The sequence below is a fragment of the Hippichthys cyanospilos genome, chromosome 3 (assembly GCF_059441005.1).
Source record: "Hippichthys cyanospilos isolate Australia breed blue-spotted pipefish chromosome 3, RoL_Hcya_1.0, whole genome shotgun sequence".
Classification (NCBI taxonomy): Eukaryota; Metazoa; Chordata; class Actinopteri; order Syngnathiformes; family Syngnathidae; genus Hippichthys; species Hippichthys cyanospilos.
This window is the reverse complement of record NC_142371.1, coordinates 1,405,672-1,428,065: the sequence shown is the minus strand read 5'-3', so window position 1 is coordinate 1,428,065 and position 22,394 is coordinate 1,405,672. Positions and strand designations below refer to the sequence as shown.

Below are 22,394 nucleotides of genomic sequence, written 5' to 3'. Positions count from 1 at the left end.
GGATGTTAAGATTTGGAGGCAAATTTCAGGATAAATCTAAAATCTGTATAACCTTTGTAGCTCAATTTAATTTGACCTTTTGCATGCCCAAGTATGACGTTTCAGCACTTTTTGAGATTACTGTTTCCTAACATAACTAATTTTGACCACAATTTAGGTTCATCCTAAAGTAACCAAAAGCCCTCCATCTGAAGATGTATGTTTGAATTCTAGTGAGCGGTTTGGACTACGTGCACCTGACTGACACAGTGAATCAGGCCAGGCAGTTCTCCTACCACCTGAGGCCAGAAAGCGCCGGGCAGGGCCGCGGCCATCGAGGAAAACGTTGATGCACGCGTGCGCTCAAGTACTTTTTTTTTTTTTATGTTTTCTCAGCTGGTTGGCAGCCCTTACTTTAATGGAATTACTGTACATTGTTCGCTTCTAAAATTAAGCCGTATGACATCAGAGGCATGACCTCACGGGGCGGGGGTTAAGTCTAGCCAAGCGGCCATGTAAAAGATAACCTTTTATCCATTGTGAGACACACACACACACACTTACGCATACACGCAAGACCCTAGCTCACACACTGAGATAACCTTTTCTCGTGTTGCGGAGAATGAGCCAGTCTGTCAACAGCCGCTCATGAACTCAGCCCACCTGCAGAAACAGACACACAATCTAAAAATGTTTCACGTCCAATCCGATACACATAATTTCATTTAATAAATCTGTTCATATATAGATTACACAAACCTATGAGTTGAATTAACCATTTTCCTGAAATTAAAAAGAGGTATCCATAAATGTATTGAGTGTATGTAATAATAAAAAGCCACAACTGTGGCCTGTGCCAAAAAAATAAGTCTAAAAAACATATACTGTACTGTATAAAAAATATACATTTGCACACACAATCCTTACCGTGTGACAGTTACACTTTATTGTATTTTTTTGTATAAGACAAAGAAATATGGACTCAAAATACTGTGTAAGTATTTTTTCTCTTTTTTTTTCCCCCCAATAAAAAAAAAAAAACAAAAACATCACAGTGTATACAACAAACAATATTTCCACCAGGACAGGAGGGAGCTCCAAGCATAGTGAAGCGCTTTAAGAAAAAAAAAGTTGCAGCAGTGTAAAAAAAAAAAAAAAACCTCAAGCAAAACATGGATCCAACTGTGTTCTTGTTAAGTTGTGAGTACAAAGCGCAGTCACTGTTGAGGTCTGGAAGTGTTTATTGTGCATCATAGTGGATGCGTGTTGGTTAATTGTGTGAGCGCACATCAGTAGACGTCTCGAAGGTTTCCACGTTGAGATGACGAGCCGTGGGCCACGGTGACGCTGTAATAGTAGAGCAGGTCCGTCAGCCACTGCTCCCTTGTGGGACCGTGAGAGTACCTCTGCAAGACACATATGGACGTGTCACACGTGTGCTCGAAGAACACACAAATCCAAACAATAAGTCATAGATATCAAATATAGTGTACTTTTGAATCGTGCAATTTACCCTCTACTTGTATTTTTGGCTTAGTTGGATTCTTCACTTTTGACTATGGCTAAGAAATTAATTACATTTATTTAAATAACTCATTATTGTAAGATTGTATTGTAGATTGTAATTACTGTATATTATGATTAGTAAAAGTAAGAAAGAAAGACATAAGACACAATCTTTGGGATTGAATGAGTTGATTTGATCAGTATATTTTGTATTTCACAAGCAATTAATACATTTGAAAATACAATTCTTAACTTGCTGTTGACTGAAAATGGCATCAATCAATCAGCTTATGAATGTCACATGAGCGAGCCATGATTGGTCGTTACCCGGACTTTGCGCACAGGTAAGGATTCAAAAGTATTATAAAATGACCTAGACCATTTTTACAGCTAAAAATGTCAACATAAATAGACTATCCCATTTAAGCAACTTATGCGTAAGCTGTAACTGTTAAGTTCCTTCCACATTTTTGAATCCCGAAGCATATGCTATTTAAAATGCTCCATTTGAAAATCCCTATTGTTTTTGTCTGAATATTTTCCACAGTGTTGGGTTTATTTCTATCATTAAAATCGATTGAAAGCTTAATTGTCTAGAATGATTGAAGAAAATTGAGGGGTTTTTTTTTTCTTTACCGTAAGATATTGGATGAGCTCTTGCAGCAGACTGGTATTGGCCATGAGCTGGTTGTGCAGCGGCGTGTGCTGCATCAGCATGGACAAAATGTGTCCCAGCTGGGGCAGCTCCTCCTGGCCCAGATCGGCCACGCGCAGCTGCAGAAGCATCCTGAGCAGGCGCGGCACGGTGCTTAGCGATGCCACGCACGCGCCCCAAATGGCCTCCCTGTGATTCACGCACCGAAGTGTTAAGGCCGCGCTTTGTTTCCGATGCGATGCGCCGGCGAGACGCGGGACCTTTTGTGCTGCTCGTGCGCCGCCTGCTGCTGCTGCTGAGTGACGAGCAGCGATAGAAGGCTGAGGCAGCAGCGTGACAACAATCGGAGCACGGGTTCAACGGGCAGGAGGGACAGGTCCATTAACCTGGAAACGGCTTTCAGGAGGCCGGCCGCCATGCTGTCGGGAACCACTTTCAGCTTAGTCTAAAATTAGAGACAGATTTTCCCATTAAATCCAATTCAGTTGGCAGCCTAATTTACAAACGTCATGACTGATTTATTCCTCACCATGTATTCAAAGATGCCGTTTTGTAAGATTTCAAAACACTGAGCGTTTGAACCCAGACTTTCCAGACGCTGGCACACTTCCTGAAAATAAAGGACACATATTAACAAACGCATCGGAAGCACAACAAAACTTTGACGTCGCACCGTTTAGTCTTTAGAGAGATTAACTTCTCAATTATATTGAGACATGCCGCACTGACGATATATACAATTATCATCTATAATAACTGTAAAAGGTCTAAAACTGAAAAAAAATAACCAAGCGCATTAAAGTGCCGCGGAAAAAATGCAGTTTCACTATTCAAGGGCCAGCCTGGCACCTATTCCCAGCAAATAGCAGGACTCAACAGGACTATGTAAAAACTTTCAATTTCAGTTTGCTGAATGCATCGTGTGGCGCAATTAATGAAGTTACAAGGACATATATGCATCTCATATGTGTTTGTAGTACTTGTAGTTCAATGGGTGTTACTTGACTTTAGGTTGTGTGTCAAGTCGTGACATCCAGGACAAAAGCCATGCCTTGCTCATCAAATCACTGCTTGTAAAAAGAAAGATTTGCTATGTTTTGAATGACATGTCACCTTACCAAATAATTTCATGATACATTTTTAAGGATGCAGGGTTATGGTATGGATTATAAATGATAACACTAGCTCTACTCACATAGAACTGTAAAATGGCTAAAGTACACACATAGGAAAAAAAAAAAAAGTTAAAATAAAATTGACCACTTGGTTATTTTTGGTCAAAGTTTGAAGGTCCATAATCGGCCAGCACATTAATTGGTCATATCCTATTTATATTAGAATGTAAATAGGAATTGGGCTTCTGAAAAGTACAATCATGTGTTGAATAATTCTCTATAATATTACCTCAAATGAATTAATGAATTCAATGGACTTTTCTACTACCTATAATTTTAATAGAGGCACTAATCCACTAAGATTTTCCATTCAGAGTAAAGCAAATAAAACTTTTAATTTTTCTTTTTTTTCCTCTCCTAACCTAATAACCAGATTCTTATTCTACCACTTGAACAGACGCGTGCGTGCGCCAACATTTGTCATAGCGCTGCACCTGTTGACATTCTCCCCGTCATTAAAAAGCATCCCGCCTCATTAGTGGCAGCAGCGTTGACACGGTCCGTCCCTTCGTACCCCCCGTTCCGTGCACCACGTCTCTCCCCTTTACCTCCACATGGCTGTGATTGACTCAGACAGGCAAATGAGAGAGGCAGGATCTGAGGCCTTAATTGAGGTGCTGAATTAGTGATTAGAAGGCATCCCACCTCCCTATTCGCTCACGCGCGCACACACACACACACACCTGCCCCGGGGCATGGCTACCTAAACTGTAATTTCAGTGAGGAAATGTCACATTCCCATCACGCCACCGGCTCTCATTAGTGCTTGTACATATCCACAGTGGCTGATAACCAACCTGCGCGCTGCGATAACCCACCCCCCCGCCCCGATAAAGCTTTCGACGCTCTGAGCCGAGGCGAGTCTTGAGGGTCGGATGACGTCTGTCCAGTTTTTTTTATTTTTTATGTTTCGGCCAAACTATGTTTTCTCGAAGTACACGAAATGTTCCAGACAAGGGAGAAACACACGTGCGTGACGTACCTCCACGACGTCCCAGTGATGTGTGAAGTGGTCTACCGGGGTGCGGTGAAGCCTCAGGGGCGACAGGGGGGATGGGGGCGGCGCCCCGGTGTCGCCGGCCTCCTGCAGGGAAGCGAGCTGCTCGCATGAGAAGCCCGTCAGGGTGGAGAACAGGAAGCTGATGTAGTCCACGTCTTGTAGGGCCGCTTCCTGGCTCCCGACTGACCATCCACTCAGAGATGACCTGGAAAACAGGAAAGCAGCGGTGCCTTGAGATACGGGATAGGAGCCACTATTTTGTTCACTTTTTTTTTTTTTACTTGGGTGTAGGGTTGCGCAATTTTGAAAAATAATTACTTTTTGTGTCTTAATATTCCAACGGGATTGACTATGTAATCATTTTTTTCAAGGTCCTCTTCCAGTGTGATTTTTTTTTACCAATAAGCGCTAATATGCATCACAATGAACCATCAGCTGTATTATACTTAAATGTTGTGGTTAGGCTTGGTCTAGGTTTTATTCCCCAAATTCAGCAGCTGCTCACCCCATTATCCCAAATGGGGAAATCGTCCATAAAAGACAGGATAAAACTACGTACTAGCTTTATCGGGTCATCGCACCCAGCCTACTTTTGAGATTTGAGCAACAAACAACTCAGACAGTCATCTTATGAAATCATGCCGTGCCCCCAAGACAAGATGAAGGGATATCAGTAGCAAGACAGTGAACACAACGTTTAGTTGTGGAGAAGGCCGAGAGGCGCATGCAGAAAGTGCTAGTCACCGCATTCCTGCCTCCCAAAAATGAGTTCTTTGTGTGTCCACTTATTTCTCCTATCTGGACCGAGGTAACCTCTTCTTTGGGAACATGTTAATATTGCCCCACTGACACAAGAAATGAGTCAAGACGCATTAAGGCGTGCTGATTTTGGGAGCGTGATGGTGTGCTACTGCCATCTAACGGGAGCAATGTGCAATTTCAGGTTCTAGTCATGGCATCTCATCTGGCCTGAACAGCACTTTTTTACTATACTGTAATTGTAACTTAGCTACTTTACTAGCATATGCCATTTACAGACTTCACTGTGCCGCATTCCAACTCATGAGTTCAAATTTGCAAAACCCTTCAGTTTCAATCATGGCCACACAATGTCAAATTATCTCATGTGCACTTTGTCTTTTGCTTTGGCTTTCTGTGTGTCCTTTTGTGATGTCGCCAGCCAGGAGAGTAACGGTGAAGACGGTGAAAATAAGCACTAGAGAAAAGTGAATTTGATCTGGACCCTCAGTATAATATGAGTGAAGCAACACGGTAGCCTATAACACTTCCCAGGTTAAGCCAAGTTCAATTTATTCAATTTAAGAATTTTTGCTTGACAGCACTAATACATACATATACTGTGTGTGTGTGTGTGTGTGTGTGTGTGTGTGTGTGTGTGTGTGTGTGTGTGTGTGTGTGTGTGTGTGTGAGTGTGTACACACACACACACACACACACACACACATACATATTGTGAGTATTATTTATTATGGGAAAGGATTGATTTGAATCTTGAAGGGAGCATGTGTTCCCTCAAGTTAGTTCATCTAGGTCATTGGTTTCAAACTCCATTCCTCAACGGCCGCAATCGCGCATTTTTTCAAGTCTTCTCCCTCAAACACACTTGATTTAAATGAACTTCATCAGCAAGGTCAGCAGGATCTTGGCAATTGTCTTATTGAATGAGGAGTGCTTGAGAGAGAGACGAGTCGGAAACATGTAGGTTTGTGGCCCTTCAAGGACTGGCGTTTTGAGACCTATGAGCTAGATTATAGCAGGGTTCACATTTTGTTTTAATGTGTCCAAACTACAGCCCGGATGCCATTTGCAGCCCATCTTCTACATTTTTGCAACCCACAGCAGATGCAATGTAAAATGCTGTTTAAAAAAGTACTATAAGCTTTAATAGTACCCTCTGTGAGAAATGTGGAAAGGTTTGCCTCATCGCCTTTAACACAGGCTTGACAGCAGTTTTTTTAAATAACAGATCATGTTACATCTTGCTTTATTGATTTTAACCATGTTTAATAGGTCAAAGTACGTCAAAATAAAATACATGACCCTTACGTCTTTCTAATGTTCGTATGTGGCCGTCAATGAAAAAAGTTTGGCTGCCAATGATTTAGAATAATTGCCGGCTTGCTTTTTGATTCATAGTATACTGTTGCTGACTGTGTTCCACAATGCTAAGTAGATAAGATAAAAAGAGTGTCAAGACTAATCTGGGGGTACACGGTAGTAAAACTTATTATATTATTTTCCCTCCTGAGTCGTCAGACTTAATCAATACACTATTTCAAATTATTGTTGTGCTGTAGATTTACCGGCACTTATTTTTTACAACATGCACGCATTTGAGTTTAAATTTGATGTGTTCAATCAAAAGACATTTATTGTTGGTCTACAGCTTTTGCTTACTCTTTTTATTTACATTTATTCATTTAGCATGGTAAATGTTATTGTAACAAAAGCCCTTCTACATTTTCTTTAAAAACAAAACTTATTAATATGGGGGAAATATGGCCATTTAACAAAAGTAGTGTGATATTTTTGATCAAGGTTATTATACCATCAAAATTTGATATCGACCATGCCTAGTGGTGTACTCGAGATAATCAATGCAGCAAACCGCACACAAAGATGTCTATCATAGAACCTGTGAGAGGCAGCATGATGCCAATAAATGAATAAAGTAATTGAAGAAGAAACACAAAAAGATAGGGAGAGTGCGAGCTTCTCTTTTTCTTGTGAAAAATTACTTGAGACGCGTCGGAACCTTCAACACAAGCAATTATTCCTCAATTTGTGTGGCTTCATTCTGTTTCATGTAACTATCACGGCAGAGCTGACCTCACCTCAGGTGTATAATACGAATGAGAGAGGCGGCGAGGCCAGTAGAGATTCGTCCGGTGCTGCAGCAAAAACTCAGATTGGCCAGGAGAGCACGGGACATCTTGGGAAGGAAATAGAGCAGCTGCACCATTTGTTGCTGGCACTCTGACGGGAGAAGAACCACAGCACCTTCCTGCGGATCTTTGGGGAGGCAAACGCACACGTCACGCTTACACTACGCGACATCATGCGCGACACTACGGAAAATTGCTATGATACCAGGAAAACCAAAACTAGTTAGTGGCAGTGAAAGCCTTGGACGCTCAGATAACGTGCGTGTATGCGTACGTGTGCGTGCGGTGTCTGTCTTTTGCTGACGCACATGCTGATGTCAGAAGCCCACAGACAAAAGAACTGTTGTGATGGTGAATTTCCAGCAGTTCCTGTTAGAACTCTTGACCACTCCCTCCACTCTTCTTCCTCCTCCTTGCTGCTGCTTCCTCGTCACACAACAATCACACTATCTGACCGTCCTGATCTTTGGAGCTTGTGGCCTAGCTTAATTCTGCCTGGGAGCTACAAAGTGCCTCCTAAAGCAGCTCGGCTGTTGTAAATTTTGGTTTTGGAGACGTTGAGCCAAGATTCTTGTGTAAGCAGTCAAGAGCATCTAAGGATTCTAGCCAAACTCCTGGGTAACTAATTATGCAGAAAATGTAACAGAGAATAGTTTTAGTTTATGAAAACATTTTTAACCAGTGAAGAGCTGGGCTAGAATCCTTAGTTGCTCCCAAGTAATTTTTCAGTAAAAGTAAGAGAAAGTAGTTGTGTGTGGTAATTTGATAGTGCACAAAACATAAAAAGAACAGTACCAGTGGAAAGTTGTGTTTTTAATTATTAAAAGAAAAATAAAAAGTAGTGATGAGTATTGATGCTTTTTTGTGTATGCAAGAACCGCTTCCACACAAACCTAATGAGGACTATAACAAATGGATGCACGGATTTTACATGCGTACCGTAAAGCTTGCAGGCGTGCGTCTGAAGACTGCTGAGCAGGTCTTTGTTGCCTCGGGAAGCAGCAGCCTGAATGGACTGGATGAGCAGCGTGGAGAGAGCTGGGTTACGGTGGCCCAGCTGGGACAACTGCACGGGAAGAAACGCCAGCCATCGACTGAGCACCTTACTCCTTCAGAAGAGGAGAGACACAATAAGGGTTCATATTATCAGCTATTATTGTTAGTGAACGTCATGACGTCAACATGCGAGTGCCTGAGGGGTATTTGTGTTTGCGGTGTGTCTGCTGCATGCGCCACTAACAAATCTGCAAAATGATTGAATATGGATTTTGCGAATTAGTGCATTAGTGCTGTCTTCACGAGTGAAAATAGAGCTTTGGTTTCATACCTAGGTGACCTAACTTTTCTCTTAAGACTGCCCTGCTTTAAACCACCCAATCACTGAGCTAGGTGCAATGCCCACTGTTGCATAGCAATGAAAGCCATACGCTGCATGATAAAAGGTCGGAGAAACACTACCTCATTTGCACTATAACTAGCCTACACACACACACACAAAGTAATTTCTGCCAGTGTTCCAGTTGGCGATGGCTGTTAAGTTTTTCATTTGTGTATTTCTCCCAAAGCATATCAAATACTCAATCCTAATGAGATTTTTTTTTTAAAGCCAATTTGGTGTCGAGTAGCATTGTGAAATAGTGGTTAGCATGTCGGCCTATAAGTGTGGAGGTCATGGGTTCGCCTCCGGCATTCCAGTGTTGGGTTTTCATGTTCGCCCTCTGCCTGCTTGGGTTTTCTCTGGCAAAAAGATGCATGGAAGGTATGTTGGACATTCTAAAATGTCCTTAAAGTGTTCATGTGTGTGAATAGTTGTTTGTCTTATGTGCCCTGCAACCAGTTCAGAGTGTATCCCGCCTATTCTCCAAAGACAGCTTGGATAGGCTCCAGCGTGACCGCAACCATTAAAATGATAAGCAGTCAAGGTAACAGATGGATATTTGATGTCACCTTAACCATCCTTACTAGATGGGCTTCTGTTGTAGTCTCTTGTTAGAGTGTATTTAAGAAATAATCCCATTTTAGAACCGAATTGCAGAATAATGGTTTGCACTTGTGGCACGTCCACCTCACAGTTCAGGGACGCGAGTTCAAATCCAGCTAGCTCCGGCCTTCCTGTGTGGAGTTTGAATGTTCTCCCCGAGCCCACGTGGGTTATCTCCGGGCGCTCCGGTTTCCTCCCACACTCCAAAAACAAGCATGGCAGCTGTATTGGACATATTAATTGTTCTTAGGTGTGTTTGGGTGCGTGAATGGTTGTTCGTCTTGGTGTCCCCTGCCTACTGCTCGAAGTCAGCTGGGATAGGCAAGCAAGCCTGCGACCCTTGTGAGGATAAGCGGCTCTAGAAAACGGATGGATGGTTTGCACTTACCTCGTAATATGTGACTGTCCTTGCTCTTGGAGATAAATTTTGCTGTAGAAAGACAGAAGAAGAGATCTGGTCTGTAGTGTCAGGTGCCTCTGCTGATAGTACGCGTACACTGCTGCAAGCAGGTCTTCTGTCACTGCTGCAACACAACAAAGTAAGGACGTTTCCACGATTGCAATTCATCTGTTATTGCATTTTATTCAAGGCTAATCAAAAGCCCCAGCATTAGGAGCATATACTGTATGCAATGTAAGTCCAATAAAAGGCTATTTCATGCAAACATGTTCTAAAGACTCACTTTTGCTTTTTTGCGTGAGCACCATCCTCCACACAGTCCCGAGCAGCATGTGCAGCTGCCGATAGCTGAGCTTCCCTTCGCTGCTGAGCGTGTCTCGTACAAAAGTCCTCAGGGGCGTCAGCCAATCGCCGTCCGCCTCTTGGCCACATCCCTGCCGCTGGCTCAGTGACACCATCACTTGGCTTAATGTGATGTTCAATGCCAGGGGATCCACCGTCACATCGGGGATAGCTGCAGTCTGCTTGCACCTATGGTAAAGACAGTTGAAGTGAAGCCAATACACAATATTTATAGTATGCCCCATAGTAGAAAAATACACTTTACCCCAAATACCCAATGGAATCCTCACTAAGATACTTGAATACTAAAACATTTAATAACTGCATCCCTAAATCTATCTGACCGATACAGTATTTAGGTTTCCTAATTGATGGTGCTCAGTCTTTTAAGCTTTACATTCAGCAGCTAGTCAAGAAGCTGAAAGTGCATCTGGGTATTTATTTCCGACGGTAGGCATGTAGTTGGGCTGAAATTAGAGGACTGTTTTGGCCATTAAAGAGTTCATTCCATTATTTTTGTTTCAAAAGACTTCACGGAGCCATTGACTGCATTGTTTTTTAAATCCCAAGTACTGGATTCTTTTTGTCCAAATATTTGAAATATAGAAAGTGTTGTGCATAACACATAAAACAGATAAAAAAATATTCTTGTAAGAAGGAGAAAACAACAACAAAACATACCTCTTGTTATTAACTTTCTTCTTATGTTTGGGTGTGTCACGGAGACCGTAGGGAAAGTTTTTCATGAAATGCTGTTTAAACTCTCCTAAGTACTCTTTGCGGAACCATGCATCCTAGGAAAAAGAAATAAAAAACACATCTTCTAAAAAGAAACATTCGAAAATGTTTTCATGATTCCAGGGGTATTTGTTGCTTTCCTTATCTCACCAGCGCATCTTGATGCTCCTTCCGTGGCGCCAGCTTTCGGAGCAGTTGCAGAATGGACAGGACCTGGAACATTACAGACATAGCCTCTGGGCTCAGCAAGTGACCTCCCTCAGAGTGGTTCCAAGGTGAGTCACTAGTGTTGGCCTCCACCCACACTTCCAACAAAAGTGGGACCAGCGTCGATGCAAAGCTCTGGACAGCCTCCGCCGAGTCCAAACCTTCACATGCTTCACCTGGATGATCTGAATCTGGTCTATTGAAATAACAATATTGGGAAATAAAAGGTTGTTGAGACATGACTGTGAAAATTTGGGGCCATAATCTTCCTTCAGGTGTCTCTAATGATGACGAAGATAAAATTCCACATCTACATTAACATTTATCCATGCATTTTCTTAGTACTTGTTGGAAAATAAATTAACAAAAGCATCACTTTCTTACCTGAGTTTAAATGTTGAATGCGGACTTGGTTTGCTCCCAGAGTGCTCATACACCTTAACGCAAATCTTGCTGTTCATGATCTCCTCCCAGGTGACATTCACAGGCGTGATTCTGCTCTCGCCACTCGAACCAAACACTCCCTCAGATGGGGCTGACATGTCACCTTCCTCCACTGGTCTTTCCTCAACTACTGCTTGAAGGAAACGCCCGAGTCTAAAACATAAGTGACACCATTTGCAAGGTTAGCAGCAGAATTTTTAGGGGGCAAGTTCAACCACAATTTTTCAACATCAAAATGAAATGTACAGAACAAATGAAAGTGTGAATAAATCTGCTGGGATAAAGTGAGCTCATGATAAATGGGTTCAAGAACTAAAAAGCTGTGTTTATATGTTTGTTTCCAATGAGTAGTACCTGAGGAGAACAGAGAAGCGCCACTGCTGGCTGGTCACACTCCTATTTGGGTTGACGGAGAGTGCCCATGTGCATCCCTTGACCTCCTGTTCCTTTTTAGCTCTTCCGTTACTCTGTCTGTGAGAAATTAACTCCAGGAAGTTGGTGAGTAGCACAGCGGGCCGTGCTGCAAGCAGAGCCGGATAGTGCTCCAACAGCACATCCAGAACCTTCATGGCATCTTCTTGGATGCTCAACTCAATGTGAGTCATGGCACAACACAGGTGGGCGCTGAGGAGGGGGAAAAATGGAGCCACACGTTCCGCGGGCACAGACTGGGCAATATACCTGTAATTAATTCAAACTGTTACCGTAGTTGTGACAGGGGTGACTGGTACTAAAATATTTGTTTTTTTTCGAACCTGAGCACACGTGTGGCTGTCACCCGAACATTGGCATCCTTGTCTGTGAACACAGCAGCCACCTCTGACAACAAGCGGGACAAATGCTGCTCTAACAGAGAAGGATTTGCTGACAGCAGCTCCCTTAAACCAAGTAAGGCTCCATGCTTCACATTGGCATTGTAATGATGGAGCTGAGAGAACAGGTCCTGATAAAGGGGAAATTAATGCACACAAAATTGTCAAAACAGTTATTTGCTGCTGTTTGTTTACATCTGAAAAACGGCATTGGTTCGTGAGTACAAGAACCACTGATACAAAACACTTACATTGATGCCAAGCTGCCTGTTTGTAGTCGGACCACTGATGTCTGTCTTGAGTTGTTCTGGCAAATATATTCCCTTTGTGCGAAAATTCGTATTGGTGGCATTGTCTGCTCTCGGCTTCTTCTTTCCCACTTTTAATTTCACCTTTAGGAAGTCATCTTGTCTCTTCTTCTTCTTGGATTTCAGTTTAGCCATCTGTAATCAAAAGTTTTATTTGATTTAGAACTAAATGGACAAAACAGGATGGAAATGCATCACCACGCTGCAGAAAATGAAATAGAAAACAGCTCGCAACCAAAAGAGTGACGGTCACATTCTCCCAGACATGCTGCAGGCTTCTCTACATGTATTAGCAAGCTAACTGAATAAGCAACATTACCAGTGTTTTTTTCTTTAACCTACCTCAGCTCAGCTCTTGTCTGTGCTTGTTATAATTTTACACTGCGACGCAGACTCGTCGATATGTGAAGGAGAAGAATATGCACAGATAATACTATCGTTTAAGTGTTAAGTTAATATTTTGTCTTTTTTGTGCGTGTAATGCGCGTCGTTAGGTTGATTCAAATGTACGCTTACTTTCAAAACCGACGCCGCCCTTTTTCATAAGAATAACAGCGGCGGGGCATAGGGAATAAACATTTAGCTATCAATATCACTCGTTTTTTACTGTGATAAAACGTGTGACATTTTTATTCACAAAAAAAGACGGTTTCTATGAAAATTGTAAGGATCGGTTTTTAAACAGAAATTAACTTCTCCCATATCTGTCAAAGATGTCCAAACGTTAATCTCAACGGTGTGTCTCGGTGAGTAATACAAACACATATCAGTGGTGGTCCTCGTAAATGCCTTAGACAAAGGATTCATTTGCTTTAAATTGAATTTCTATTTGATGAGTGGACGCGTGAAAAAAGATTTTTTCTTAACTGACGCTCTTCGTCTTAATTTTACTTTAGAGGTATTAATTTAATTCAGTTGGCAATGCGCGTTTTTTTAAGCAGGCACATTTCCGGTATTCTCAAACAAAAATATCTTTCGTCGCCTCCCACCGTTGTTCAATCAGCCGTCAACTTTCATTGGAGCTTTTATTGAAAACGTCTCAGGTAAATATTGGAATAGTTATATGTTTTGTGGAGTAAGTTTCTGTTGTTTTATCAAAATGTATTAGCGTTCTTCAAAAAATGGCTTGATTCAGGCCTAAATGAAGTTGCGTCGCAGGTTTATTGAGTGGACGAATGCACTGTGGTCACTGCGTTATCTGCTTAATCTTAAAATGGCTACCCTGGTCTGACTTTATTTTTCTGTGTTTTAAACATCGATCTGAAGAAACCGAGGAAATGAATTTCAACCGTGCAGGTAACCTTTTTGCTAGCAAAAACACCCAGAACAAAGGGCCGCTCTTGAACACCAAGATGTTCGGAGAGGTAAGTATTTCGTGAGACGGTCACTTTGTTTTATAAAATAATACCTAAACAATAAGAGGGGTGCGGGAATTGTGTTAAGTTTAAATTGTAACTGATAAAAGACTCAGCTGCAACCTGCGGCATTCACGTGGGTCTTTGATCTTAATCGCTGTTCCTTCGGGAAAGGGAGTATTAATTCCCAATCCCGTAAATCCCGTGTATGCATTCTACATTTTAATCCTCATGACTGCATCGCCCTCTGACCCTCACAAATGTGAACGTGATCACTGTCGTGAGTAAAGTAACGATAACATGCACTTGTGATCTTAATGTAATGCCTCTTTCATTGAGCACATTGCATCCATGTAAATGAACATGAGGCCTTGGCAGAAACTGAGGCAACACGTTGAGATCATTATCATCTTATACCTGATGAGCAGTGGACACTGTTCCTGATGATTGGAACATCACAAGTGTCTATTTTCCAGGTAGAATAAAATATCAGATTGCAGTCATGTAATATGTCCCCACTGATGTTAAAGTAGGATCAGTAAACGAATGGAAACACTTCTCAGGATACAATTCCGAATGTGGAATTCTACATTTGTCCCGCAACAAAATCCCCTTTTCATTAAGAGGCCACCTTCATCTAATCAATAGCTTGTTTTCGTTCTAAACAAAAGATGAAATGAATGCCAGAAAAGTGGCATATTTGCCCTGAGGTTTGAATCTTGGTTCTAATCCTCCTGTGTGGCGTGTATTTGTTCTTCCTGTTCTAGGATTTTTTTTTTAATGTACTCTGTAATTGAGTGCTATTTAAGAATGAGATTGAGGGCTTGGCCTTTATTTACCTGTGGCCTCTGGCCTTGATACTCATGGCGCACATTCTCACTTTGTGAGAATTCACACTGACTTGTGGCTATTAGTACACGTTTAGCCACGACAATGATGATACAGGAGCGTCATCATACAATGTTTACATTGCGTAGTGAGCAGTTCAGTCCCCAGCTAAATTTCGCCATGTCACTAATTCCTCTATGTGTCTTTCTCCTCCTTGTGGACTTAATTCCATCCTCATGACTCGGCAAGTACGAACAACAGCACTCTGCTGACATAGGTAAGTCTTCCACATGTGTACTTGGTACACTGCCTAAGCTGAGAGAATTGAAGCTAGAGTCCTTGTTGTCTCTGCTTCATATCATGTGTCTACCACACTGAAACTTTCAGCTATTGGGCTTGGTGTGTGCCAGTCAAATGTATTGTTTAGCGGAAACCAATAATCTGTAGCTAGACCAAGACATTTGTTAAATGATCAAAATAATTTTTTATAATAGACTGCAAACCTGTAACCATTTCGCATTGCAGGTTTGCACATTTAACATTTGTTTTTGCTTCACTAAACCTAATCAGTTTTAAAGGATGTAAATGAATGAATGCAGAGCTTTTGTTCTGCTAAAATACCTTGAGTAGCCGCAGCCAGTGGGTTAGCAGCCCAGGCTTTTCACCTGCTGGTTGACCCACTTGACTCTCAGCTGGAGGGGACAATGGTCACGTGGTTCAAGCCTCGTACGGGACTGCTACATGGCTGAACTCTGCTCGTGAGGCTAGCAATTAATTGTATACAGTTTAATAACGTAGAGGCAACATTACCCAGTCAAACGACATGTAAATACCCACGTAATTCCAGTTTACTTTGGTGTCTGCTCTTTATTAACGGCATCGGGACGAAATGACAGGAGCCAAAGTTGACTGCAGTTTTCCAACTTTGGAGGTACAATCGGAGCTCGGCAATGCACCTCTGTCAGGTTCTTTCACAATGCTTGAACCGGATAATGAAATTTGACACATCTCTGAACCAATTCTACTGGAAGTATTTTCAACTCCTGCTCTTTTTTTTCTTCCTAGGGTAGTCAATTTTTTCATCAGACACCCTTTTTCACTGAGTTCTGTGTTGAAGGCACAGATGAATAAATGCAGGACTTTGTCACTGCTTTATGTGAGGCCTTGAAGTTACATTGGCTGACTTAAGGCTGAACTTGCACTTCATGTGTGACTTAACATATTTCCACTTGACTTAATCTTTAGGTCCCAATCATCCCCTTCCCAATATGTGTAAAAAGCTGATAGGTATTGGCTATTTTGCTAATGCATCTCCAGGGACAGTGGTCTTTGCAACTATTTTGCCACTGGATGGCACTGTATCCCTTCCTTTTGCATTTCAAACTGTGCTTCCACCTTGACACTGTTGAGACTTTCTACTATTTGAATGGCGATGTTTTTTTGATACCCCATGAGAATACAATACCGACTTATAAATTGGTGTGCTTTGAAAAATATGTAATTCTATTTTTGGACATTACTGCTAAAAATCACTTTTTAAAACACAATAATTGCTTTGTTTGGGTTAACCACCCCTAAATATCACTGATGTTTTACCAGTGTATGTCAGAGGAACGTCTTTCCAGACAGTACCATCAATTAACCAACTTTTGGATGACATCTCAAACTCTATGCTGGGTAAGTTAAAGATTTTTGTCCATATACAGTCACCATTGGACAAAACGCTAAAGCATTGTCATGAATGAAATGTTATCAGGTCTTCAATATGTGTGGGAGTACCGCAGCCCCAGTAAGACTGTACCGCCACACTATGAGTGCAAGCTTTGCAAGGTGACCCGCCTCCAGCATGATATGATCGCTCATGTGAAAAGCGCGCAACACAACTTTGCGTACTTGGTGAGTCATTGGGTTTTTATTTGTACAATAAAGGACAGCGAATACTTACTGTGCTTGTAGAAAATAATGGCGTGCACCTGACGACTCATGTTTTCTAATAGGCGTAAGAGTGATAGGTGCAGCCGCTTGCTTTTATTGTTAGGTGGATTTCACTATCAATTCAAATCAATCTTTTCTTTACATTACATTTGAGCACTTGACTTTACTCAATGGGCTTCACACTTACTTTTTCTATGACGATACATCTTTGTCACGTAATCAGAAAAAGATGCATCCTAACAAAGTCCCCTGGGACAAGGAAGAACTTGCCAGAGATGCTGGTGTGAGGAAGACTGTTAAGGACATGGCAGCTGATGTTGAGCAGTTGATGGGAAGGGGAAAAGTCAGGGTGAGCTTTGATTTTTCATCCCCATTTACAGAATTTCAACTTGACAAGATATAGCTTCATTTGCCTGTAATAAGTTGTTTCTGGAGTATGTTTTCCTATTTGTTTTGGCGATGCTTTAGGTGATCATGAAGGAGCCCTATCTCATACCTGTTTTCAAAGGACTCGGTAAGTTTTTTTCCAATGAACTTGTCTGTGGAAAATGTGACTTGTTGGGATCTTTGGCTCCATTTGGGTACATTTTTGTCTGTTTTCAGCTTCTGCTCAACCCAGGCATTTACCAGAAGACAACATGGAACCCAATGAGCCACTATTTGGTGAGTTATTTTTGTTATGCTGCCCTATAGTGTGCCTTGTTCATAACCTGGATTAAACATTAACTCTGGTTTTCTAGGTCAAACGTTCAAAGACCAGACGTTTCATGACAGAGGTCTTTGCAATGAGTACCAAAGTGAAAACGAGGACGAATATGAGCCTTCCCATTCGAAACGATTTTCACCCAGGCGACGTTTCCCGGACTCCAATCCGGATGATTACGAGGGACCCAATTTTGGGCGCTTTTCACCCAAGGCACCCAATTTTGGGCGCTTTTCACCCAAGCGACGTTTCCCAGATGCCGATATGCCTCCAAGACTGTATCCGCATGCCCGTGGAAATGATTTTAGCCAAAATAATGAACATTATTGTCAAAAAAACAATGAACCTTATTGTTTTAAACTGAATGAAAGTTTCTTGACCAGTACCAAAGTGCCCGGGATAAGATGCCTCCCAGTCTACTGGACAGACCAATAAAGAGACCATTTAGGAGGCCAAGTCCCATGGACGAGCCGCCTGACAGACACTTGGATTCGGACGCTGTGTTTCATTTCCTGGTATGTGCTTCATTTCATGCCAATCATTCCTCCGCTTAATACTAGTGTACAATAATGCTGAGTCTCTTTGTGTGTTTAGGATACCTTCCAGATAGAGAATGAGCGTGATGCACAGTTTGCGCTGAAGGTGACACAGAAACTAACAGAGCAGCTGATGGAGTTCAGACTGAAGAGTATAAACGTAAGCAGCTTCACTCATGGAAAGCTTTAAATGGGGTAGGCAAGACAGCTGCAGATGCATGTGCGTCGAATAAACAGACTTTAAAAATCAGACTGCTCCCCCCCAACTTATAAAGAGTGCTGAATAACGCCTTAGAACGCACTAACTGCTGACAACAGGTGCCATAAAATAAAGTGTCAGCGTAATTGTTTTTTTAGTGCCGTGAATTATCAATTGAATGCCATTTCAAAGCGGTGTTTGTAATGAGACATGACTCGTGAACAACAGTTTCTGCGGTTGATAAGTCAGCCGCGGTGGCGCAATGTTTCCGGGAACAATTTTCAAAACGTGTTCATGTCCATACATGTCACCACACTTTGAAGCGTGTTTGTCATGCAAAGCAGTAACCAATGTTCTCCTGCGTACTCCCTCCAGTCAAAAGAAAAAAATCTTGTGCTGTGCAGGGACAAGAAATCTCGCGGCATCTTCATCGCGCGAGATTTCATCATATGACGTTTCATTCTATCCCTATGGGAAAATAGAATCACGTGTCCTTGTCAATGGCATCTGTTCTCCACAGGATCATAGTGAGAGGGACTTTTCAATGAACTCAAACTTCTCGTCGTCGCCCTCCTCCAGCATGCCAAGAAATAATGACAGATACTCTCAAGCTCTACCTAGAGGTATACTACACTGCCAAAATTAACCTTTCATTCATGCTTTATTCACACTAGCCAGAAAAAATGTGTGCTCATCACCTTGTCAACTTAGTTGGCCTCAGAATTACTTTGTAAGGTTCACGCGTAACTTGTAGTTTCACATTTTTATTGACAATTTTTGTACAGGATGGATACTGTTCAAGCGAAGTCAAAATGACCACGCAAGCTTTTATGTGATCTTGATTCAGTGTGTATCCCCCGACAGGTCAGCCTCGGTTCTTGAATGGCCCTCGCAGATTCTAGCGACGATGCAACAACTCAAGATCTTTGTCTTCAGTGTGTCCATTTGGTCTTAATGTGCAGGAGCAACTTTAATACTGTACATACATTTCATAAATCTTTTTTACCTATATTTTGAGGGGATGGGGGGGGATTGGGTTTCTCTTCAGTCTTCAATGCCTGCAATAAACAAATGGCAACGCGGTTTTTCGATTGACTTGCTAAATCAGTAGTGCCCATGTACGTTTTCCAACAGAAAACATCAGGGAAAAAAAGCTTGAGAAATCTGCAAACATACAGGAAAAAAATGCAGCTCTTTCAAAACAGTCTTAACTTTAGTGAAAGGCAGATAGATGAGTCCGATGCACAAATCTGAAATGTGATTTGGAGACAGGATTTTAGTAAAGGTTGGGGGAGCTGATGTTGGCAAAAACATGTGACAGTCCAAAGGAAATTGTGGCGTGGCAGTGGCTTTTTTTCTTCCGGTATAAAAATATTTATAGTCATCGGAAGCACAGCAGCTCCTTTAATGCAGGCCTTCGTTAGCAAAGATGTTCATTTGTTTAGCGGTAATACGTGTTATAATTGCATTTTCTCCCAGCAAGTCTTGGCTGAGCTTCTCGGCCATGGAAACAAACTTCAAAGATTTAAACTGCACCATGGCCGTGCATGAAGCTTTGCCATCATCGTTTAAAGTGATGACGTCGTCTTCTGTGACTTTATATTTGCGTGACAACTCCAGCATCAGGGTTTCCTTCATATTTTCCGGCATGTTTTGAACTAACAGGCAGGTTTTCGTTCTTTCATGCCGTTTCTTTTCCAAAATCTCACTTTTTGTGTGGGAAGTCCCGTTGGATCTGCTTTCTTCCAATTGATTTTTCCTTATCATGTCATTCATTTCAGGCCTGCTAATGGCCGACACTTGAATGCGGCCTGACCCGAAAGGCAAGTCATCTCGAGTCATTGCATGTTCATAGTCTTCCTTGCGGTTCAAAATGAGGAAGGCCGTGTCCGTCCGGTCTCTGTTCTTGTCAAGTAAGTGTAGTATTTTAGATTTTGGCATATGATAAAATTCAAACATTTGCATTAACTCGGTCTTGGTTGTCAACACAGACAGATTGCAGACTTTGATAATGTATTCTTCTTTTGGAGCGTACAGTCTGGCCTTTTTGGGAGGTTTGCCTTCCTCCTCCGACCTGAGTTGATGTTTGCGGTTCGCCGTGTCTGTCAGGGACTCTCTCTTCCTTTTTGGGTGAGAGCTTCTGCATTCTTTCATCGCTAGGTTCCACAGAACCTCCGTGGCTTTGCGTACTTCCACGCAAACAGGGCCCATGAAGTGATTGTTAAACTGCAGCGCGTTAATCGCGTCTCGCTTATTGCCAAACTTGACGAGGCACACGTAGCGGTGTTCCAACTTCATGTTGGTTACAACTTCCTCAACCTTCAGACCTTTAAAAAAACATATTATATCCTGCTTCGTGATTGAGGCTGGCAATCCAAACAGCCTCACGTAACCCGGCACTGACGCCTGCGTCTCTAGAATTGTTCCTCTTTCCTCTTGTCGGCCATTTTGTGACATAACCTCCTTTTGGTCACTTTGACAGGGCTTGAGACTTTCCAGCGCAGTACAAACCCCCAGGAGAAATGCATTTTGTAAAATGTCTGACGTCTGTGGCTCATCAGGATTTGGCACGTACTCACCAGTAGAAAAATTGGTGTACTGGTTGCATATTGGTGGGCACTGACTAGGAGCAAGCGCTTGAAATTTTTGGGGGGAGTGTGACTTATCATAAGCCTGTACAAAATCACTGGAAACATCAGGTGATGAAATTCTGAGCGCAGGTAACTCATCACAGCTTTGCGGATGCCCACTAATGGCGGGAATTGTTCTGGGGTCACATGGTCTATCACGCATCTGAGAACCCCCTTTGGCGATGGGGGGTGTCCCGGGCTCACAAAGTTTATCAAAGGGCTTAACGCATGTATTGGAAAAAACATGTGGATACGTTTCCCAATCGCGCGGCTTGCCTAAAGTCTGCAGATCTCCACTCGGCAAGGACGGTGATGAAATTTTGAGAAAGGAGGCAGACGCAGTTCTAGGATCACGTGGTGGTGACTTCGGGGTGAAAACTGGAGGCGCCACAGATGGTGGCAGAGTTTCACCTACCGAATGCTGCTTCTTTTTCTCCCAAAATTTTTGTAGTTTACATTCCAGTTCTGGAATACTACTCAAACATATGAGCACCTTGGAGCCTTTCAGAAGACGTCCGCTGCGGCGGACGGCGGATCGAGCCTCACTTTCAGACTTGAACGCTATAAAGGCCTCGCGGTGCGGTCCTCCCAGGATCATGACGCCGCAAGTGAATATCTTCAAACCCGGAAAAAAGTCCCGGATGTCCTTGGCGCTCGCTTTCGCGTCGAGTCCCTCTAAACGCACAATGCCGGCCTTTTTTCCTCTTCCGTCCATTTTCCCCCTCCGTCATTCGCTCCAACAAACTGGCTGTTTTCTTGAAAACAGAAGGTAAAGAGTCACAAGCACGATGGGGGAAAAATGGGGGGGGGGGGGGGCGGATAACTCGGGTAGGACGAAAAAAAGTACAAACCAGTGCTTTCGGGAATAGTTGACGAAAGAGTGGGTGGGTGACGGGTGATAGCGTTTTTGTATGCTTACGCCTACACATTTATTCCCGCCCATCTTGGTCCATGGCGATTGGTCAGTCTACGTCATGGAATACATCACTATTCACCGCCCACTTTGTCCTCGCTTGCAAGAAGAGATGCCAAATTAGTAAACACAAGTAAGTAAACATTTTTGAAAAGCAAACTTGTTCAAATATACCTGCAAAGACGTTTGAATGTTGGATCAATATTGGAAAACATCCATCATCAAAGTCAGTATTTGCCCTTTACATTTCAACATGAATCGTTGCCAAAGTTAGTATTGACCCTTTACATTTAGTTAGTATTGACCCTCCGCGACAATTAAACCGTAGCAGCCACTGATGTGAGTTTATTTATATTCTCTCTAAGACGAAAAATCGCTTAGGTACATAGGTGTCGAACTCCAGTCCTCGAGGGCCGGCATCCTGCATGTTTTCCGGTTTTCTTTCCCCAACACACCTGATTCAAATGATTAGCTCATTAGCAAGCTCTGCAGGAGCTTCAAAATGATCCCAATCATTTGAATCAGGTGTTTTTGAGGGAAAAGGTTTGAAAACATGTAGGATATCGGCCCTCGAGGACTGGAGTTCGACACCTCCTAAACTTTAGGAGATCAAATCAATCATGAGCACTCATCGGATTTGGCACACTTGGGACTTATGTATGACACATATTTAACGGTAGATATGATCAATGAGAAGTGCTCCGTAGTGCAATCCAGTATCAATAAAAACATATAGCCTATGCCTTAACACTAACGTTTTAATGTACTGCTGACTGCTGAAAGAAAACTTCTGTCAAACCAGACGCTGAAGTCATATGCTTACATCCAGTGACTCACGCTCC

At 42.4% G+C, this 22,394-nt stretch overlaps 4 protein-coding genes across 9 annotated transcripts in view; 2 read left to right on the top strand and 2 right to left on the bottom strand.

Annotated features, from left to right (window-relative positions):
* LOC148425370 (inversin-like) overlaps positions 1–7,928 on the top strand; it is a 40,126-nt gene extending 32,198 nt beyond the window's left edge. For 3 of the 4 annotated variants that reach the window (XM_088410945.1, XM_088410942.1, XM_088410943.1), the window contains exon 19: positions 214–2,000. In XM_088410945.1, the coding sequence (XP_088267071.1) occupies positions 214–329 (116 nt within the window). In that variant the 3' untranslated portion in view covers positions 330–2,000. Of the gene's footprint in view, positions 1–213; positions 2,001–7,158 lie in introns of those variants that run through there. The other variant, XM_088410944.1, reaches the window with a different exon arrangement.
* LOC148425369 (testis-expressed protein 10 homolog) lies at positions 903–13,181 on the bottom strand. Of its 2 annotated transcripts, none has more exons than XM_088410940.1 (16): positions 12,796–13,181; positions 12,397–12,588; positions 12,089–12,276; positions 11,688–12,014; positions 11,274–11,486; positions 10,833–11,085; positions 10,626–10,738; positions 9,886–10,133; positions 9,591–9,726; positions 8,161–8,330; positions 7,171–7,348; positions 4,298–4,520; positions 2,670–2,750; positions 2,401–2,585; positions 2,122–2,329; positions 903–1,385 (listed from the first exon to the last, which is right to left on the bottom strand). In XM_088410940.1, exons 2-16 carry the CDS (start codon positions 12,586–12,588, stop codon positions 1,269–1,271), a joined length of 2,832 nt encoding a protein of 943 aa, XP_088267066.1. In that variant the 5' UTR covers positions 12,796–13,181; the 3' UTR covers positions 903–1,268. The 2 variants fall into 2 exon arrangements, with proteins under 2 accessions (XP_088267066.1, XP_088267067.1); XM_088410941.1 differs by having other exon boundaries at positions 9,591–9,723.
* Positions 13,182–13,351: 170 nt separating this feature from the next.
* LOC148425368 (uncharacterized) lies at positions 13,352–19,038 on the top strand. Of its 2 annotated transcripts, XM_088409778.1 has the most exons (13): positions 13,352–13,496; positions 13,720–13,817; positions 14,886–14,913; positions 16,236–16,313; positions 16,393–16,532; positions 16,795–16,920; positions 17,040–17,085; positions 17,175–17,234; positions 17,312–17,552; positions 17,666–17,789; positions 17,869–17,970; positions 18,530–18,632; positions 18,874–19,038. In XM_088409778.1, the coding sequence occupies exons 2-13, from the start codon at positions 13,731–13,733 to the stop codon at positions 18,909–18,911; spliced, it is 1,173 nt and encodes a 390-aa protein (XP_088265904.1). In that variant the 5' UTR covers positions 13,352–13,496; positions 13,720–13,730; the 3' UTR covers positions 18,912–19,038. The 2 variants fall into 2 exon arrangements, with proteins under 2 accessions (XP_088265904.1, XP_088265905.1); XM_088409779.1 differs by lacking the exon at positions 14,886–14,913.
* Positions 18,758–21,605, bottom strand: LOC148425367 (RNA-binding protein 12-like). The gene is made up of 2 exons (XM_088409773.1): positions 21,491–21,605; positions 18,758–21,394 (listed from the first exon to the last, which is right to left on the bottom strand). The coding sequence occupies exon 2, from the start codon at positions 21,352–21,354 to the stop codon at positions 19,414–19,416; it is 1,941 nt and encodes a 646-aa protein (XP_088265899.1). The 5' UTR covers positions 21,355–21,394; positions 21,491–21,605; the 3' UTR covers positions 18,758–19,413.
* Positions 21,606–22,394: the final 789 nt, after the last annotated feature.